This window comes from Zalophus californianus, chromosome X (assembly GCF_009762305.2).
Source record: "Zalophus californianus isolate mZalCal1 chromosome X, mZalCal1.pri.v2, whole genome shotgun sequence".
NCBI lineage: Eukaryota > Metazoa > Chordata > Mammalia > Carnivora > Otariidae > Zalophus > Zalophus californianus.
The window spans coordinates 84,977,295-84,982,042 of record NC_045612.1 but is presented as its reverse complement, the minus strand read 5'-3'; the positions used below and the strand labels follow the sequence as shown (position 1 = coordinate 84,982,042).

The 4,748-nt window shown below is 44.5% G+C and overlaps 1 protein-coding gene across 1 annotated transcript; it reads right to left on the bottom strand.

The window, feature by feature from the left end:
* Positions 1-619: 619 nt before the first annotated feature.
* Positions 620-3,152, bottom strand: GSPT2 (G1 to S phase transition 2). Its single transcript, XM_027608092.2, has 2 exons — positions 3,039-3,152; positions 620-2,932 (listed from the first exon to the last, which is right to left on the bottom strand). Exon 2 carries the CDS (start codon positions 2,919-2,921, stop codon positions 1,038-1,040), a length of 1,884 nt encoding a protein of 627 aa, XP_027463893.1. The 5' UTR covers positions 2,922-2,932; positions 3,039-3,152; the 3' UTR covers positions 620-1,037.
* Positions 3,153-4,748: the final 1,596 nt, after the last annotated feature.

Below are 4,748 nucleotides of genomic sequence, written 5' to 3'. Positions count from 1 at the left end.
TGGTGAACAAAGCAAAGGGTCAGATGATGGAGTATGGATAAGAGTTTAGTCAACATACGGTCTGAATCCCCAGGTACACTTGTAATGTGGCAATGCTTTCTTATCCAAATCACAAGTGGGGAGACAGAAGAGCTCCTTTATTGATTCGAATTGGACAGAGAAAACAAAGTTCCCTGGGAAGAGCCCTCAAATAGATTTTTTTTCCGAATGAAAAATCTTCTTTTAAGACACACCTGTGTATTGTTTGTAAATGCTTCTTTCAAAACAGTGAGTGGAGGACAGTATTTAAAAGCCCAAGTAGGGGTGCTTGGGTGGCTCAGTCATGGAGCAGCTGCCTTCGGCTTGGGTCATGGTCCCAGGGTCCTGGGATCGAGCCCCGCATCGGGCTCCCTGCTCGGCAGGAAACCTGCTTCTCCCTCTCCCGCTCCCCCTGCTTGTGTTCCTGCTCTCGCTGTGTCTCTCTCTGTCAAATAAATAAAATCTTTAAAAAAATAAAATAAAATAAAAGCCCAAGTAGTATGATGTGTTCAATGACTTGAGAAAGTAAAAAAGCTAATTGAATACTATTATGTACAAATTTTTAAAAATATTCAAAAGCATTTCAGATACCAATAAGAGTTTCAAATGGAATATTTTATTGACATGTTAGTTGTCTTTTTAACATGTACACACACACTGACACACTCTGATCTGCGTGGAACAAGGGTTGTCTAAATAGCCTAAGAGAAAATGAAAAATTAAAAAATATATTAATTTTTCATTGTTATAGACAATTACACCCACATCACTTAACAGAGCTATTACTGGTTCTGTCCAAGGAAGCAAAATGGCATAGGAGGAGGAAAGTTGTGGGTCAATTCAACAGTGACATAACTGAGATCTCAACATGAGAAAGCTGACAAAACACGGATTTTTGCTGTGAATTTTCTCTTTGCAAAATATGAAGAAAAGTCTGTCAATGGGCAGTAAATAAGAGAAAGTGGTGAACTTTTGTAGTTAATTCTCACAGTATTGTGCAGGGGCATCCAGAAAACTGCTTAGTCCTTCTCTGGGACCAGTTTCAGAACTTTTCCAATTGCAATGGTCTTACCCTCATCTCTTAAAGTAAAACGACCCATCTGAGGAAAATCTTTGAATGTTTCAAGGCAGATAGTCCCTGCTGTCCTTAAACGGGCAATGCACACTTGATCTTGTTTCACGAAGCGGGGCCGTGTCTTACTTTTCTCTCCTGACTTTTTGTCTACCAAGGAGATTAAGGCTGTTATCTCAACTTCCTCAATACAAGTATGAATGTGCAGCACCGCATTATAGCCTGGGCAGATGATGGACTTGTGCTCAATAATCACTATCTGAACATCAAAGGTGCGTCCAGAATGGCACAGATTATTAGGGTCACAAAGTATGAATCCTGGAAGAATCTCTTCTTCTTCAATTCCCTTCAGTCTGATTTTAAGGTTTTCACCTGGGGCTACATAATCAGTTTCAGCATCATCAGAAAGAATTCCAAGAACTTCCACATTGTGCTTGTTTGGCATCATCACAAGCTGCTGGCCCTTAAAAATGGACCCTGATTCCAGCTTTCCCAGGACCACAGTGCCCATATCCTTGTACTTATCCACAATCGGCAGTCTAATTGGTCCATCAATTGATCTGCTGAAGTTTGGCATGTTATCCAAATACGGAATAAATGGTAATCCAGTGTACCAAGGGCAAAAATCTGATTGCTCTTTAATATTTGCCCCCGTCAGCCCTGAGCAGGGCATAAAGTGAATGTCCTTTTTGGGACTAAAGCCGACTTTTTTCAAAAAGGGCACCAGTTTTTCTTTACATTCTTCATATCTCTCGCTGCTCCAATTAACTGTGGGATCATCCATCTTATTAATAAGCACTACTAAATGTTTTACCCCTGCTGTTTTTGCCAACATCGCATGTTCTCTTGTCTGTCCACCTTTCTCAAATCCAGTTTCAAATTCTCCTTTCCTGGCAGAGATTACCAGTACAGCCAGATCAGCTTGAGAAGCACCACCAATCATATTTGGGACAAAACTCTTGTGTCCAGGAGCATCTAAAATGGTGAAATGTTTCTTTTCTGTTTCAAAATAGGCACGACCCACTTCTACTGTTTTACCCTTGTCTCGTTCTTCCTGATTTGTATCTAAGGCCCAGGACAAATACCAAGTTTCTCTGTTTTTTTCTTTAGCTTCTCTCTCATATTTCTCAAGTGTCCTTTTGTCAACCATTCCTGTCAAAAACATTATTTGTCCTCCAATGGTTGACTTTCCAGCATCTACGTGCCCAATGAATACCACATTTACGTGTTCTTTTTTAGGAGCACCTGAGGGCACGAACACAGATTTAGATTTTCTCATTTCCTCTTTCTCCATCATTTCCTGGCCACTTTCTTCTGGGGGCCCTGAATCTCCCAAGGAACTACCCCCTGGCTCAGCTTCACTTACTTCTTTATTGTGCTCCCATGACTCTTCTAGGATCATCTCCACCTCTCCATTTTCTACAACAGGTTCTGAAAGTTCCATGGTAACGGCTGAATTGGAACCTTCATGCAACACTAACTGTTCCTCTTTGGAATGTTCCACAGGTGCCCCCCGTCCCAGCCTTTTACCTTGAGGGTCGCCCGCGCCGGTGCAGGTTTCATCGATGCTGGTGATGTCGGCCGGGGGGGTCTGCGGCTGGGCCGAGCCCCGCAGAAAGGACGGCACGAACTCCGCGGCGTGTACGTTAGGCACGAAGGGTTTGGCATTGACGTTGAGCTGACGACTGAAGGCCGAATTGAGATGCTCCCGCTGGGCCTCGGCAACCGCCGAGGAGGCTCGGTCTCCGCTCGGCGCCGAACCCGGGGCTTCCATGTCCACCTGGTCCCAGCAGTCGGGCGCCGAGTCGCTGCTGCTGCTGCCCGGATCCATGGTCTGAGGACCTGATGGGTGGCGGGGAGGGAGCGGGGTTAACACGCCAGAAGGAGCGGGTACGCCGCCAAGGGGTAAGGCTGCAAGAGCGAAGTGCCAAGGGGGAGCGACACGAACCTTAGCGGCAGCGCGGCGGCAGCTAAGTCCCAACACTGCATTCGCAACTGCGGCAGCGGCAGCAGATATGGCGGCTCAACCCTCTCCTCTTGTGTGTGAGCGGATCTCCTCCCCCAAACCCCAACCACTTCCGACTCCTCCACCGCCGACCCAACGCGGGGCGTGGATTGACCCCTCGCTGCCATCCGTACGCTCGCCTCCTTAGTTCTCAGCCATGGGCTGAGTCCAAAAGTAGGATTTGTAAAACGAAATTTTCCATTCATTTTTGTTCACACGATCTGGGAGAGCAATTTGACGGTGTAATGATTAAACCTAGACTGGCACACCTGATTTACAATTCTACTCAAAGATCCAAGTAAAAACGAGAATGGCTATTGAACAAATGGAGGCAGGAGATGGGTTAACTACCCAGAAACCCAGCAACCAAAGGAAGACATTAGTGACTAGAGAGGCAGTCATGAAATCCATGAAGATGAACCTGAACCTAGGAAATGCCACTTAAGATCACTCATTAATTTGAAACCCAGAGGCTTTTTGATTTTCCTTCTTCTGGAGGGCCCCCGTAAGCCTGTAACACTTGCTGATGGCTTCTGTGCTGTAAGGATGGGGTTAGAACTTGTTTTCATGTTAAGCACCATGGCTGTGTATGTGGAAGGAATGCCGAAGGAAAACCTTGTCCAAGTGAAGCTGCCCAACTTACAGCTTTTGTGCAGGTGCCTGAAAAATGGCTACCCTAAAATGCTCTGATGGGTCCCACAGGCAAACACTGGACTCAGATCATTTGTATTCTAACCAACTGTATCCTGCCCCACTCACCAGCACCTCTCCAGACTACACCCTGGGTCCACAGGCTTTCTTGCCCCATTCTGGAGGCTTGGAACCCTACTCACTGCTGGTATTGCTGGTACTCGGTTTGTCTAAGAACAAATCAGTGTCATGTTGGAACCTTCCTCAGCGAGTAGTAATGACATGGGGCTGTGGATGTCAGCCTAATTAAACCGATTAAGACCTCTGAGATGAACAAAGTCCATAGACACTAATCAATAGAATCTCACCCTCAGAAAGCGTTTGTAACATTTGAGCCAAAGCCTAGAAGAGCTGGTCTGTAAATTATCTTAATTTAGATAAAACTGATAGAAAAAAAGGATCTTGGGAAAATACAATTTGCTAGTACAAGATAAGGTCATAAAGTTGGATATTAAATAAATCCAACAACAAATCAAAATACTTTTAAAAATTGGTGACTGATTTTTAACTTAACAATTTTGTTCTCCAGACTTTGGGAGTAGGAAAAAAAAAAATGTTCTATGTCTAACAGACCTGGGCCCTTGATGGTTTTGGTCTGGTGCTGCCACTCTTTTACTAGTTCTGTGCTGTTCCCAAGACATTAGATATCAAACCCCTTCACTCTTTTTGCCTCTGGTAATGGTTTAATTATTTGTTGTCACATAAGAGAGTGTGCATGCTTATTCACAATGAATAGGAAGAACTGAGAGGTTGAATGTGCAGAGAACCTTGGACAATACTCCACACATGTGCTGGAGCCTTTCTTGGGCATTCTGTAAACCTAGGATAGACTTAATAAAATGTCTCTGGGAGAACTTGTCAAACAAGGTTTAGGCAGCTGTGTTCACATTAGTTTCATATTAGCAAGGAAGCCAGACAGACCTGGGATGTTTTCTTCACCTGGGTCAATTGCATTGATTATGA

Bases quoted from the DNA above. Each gene is read 5' to 3' on its own strand.
- GSPT2 (XM_027608092.2), bottom strand. From the start codon at position 2,921: ATGGATCCGGGCAGCAGCAGCAGCGACTCGGCGCCCGACTGCTGGGAC.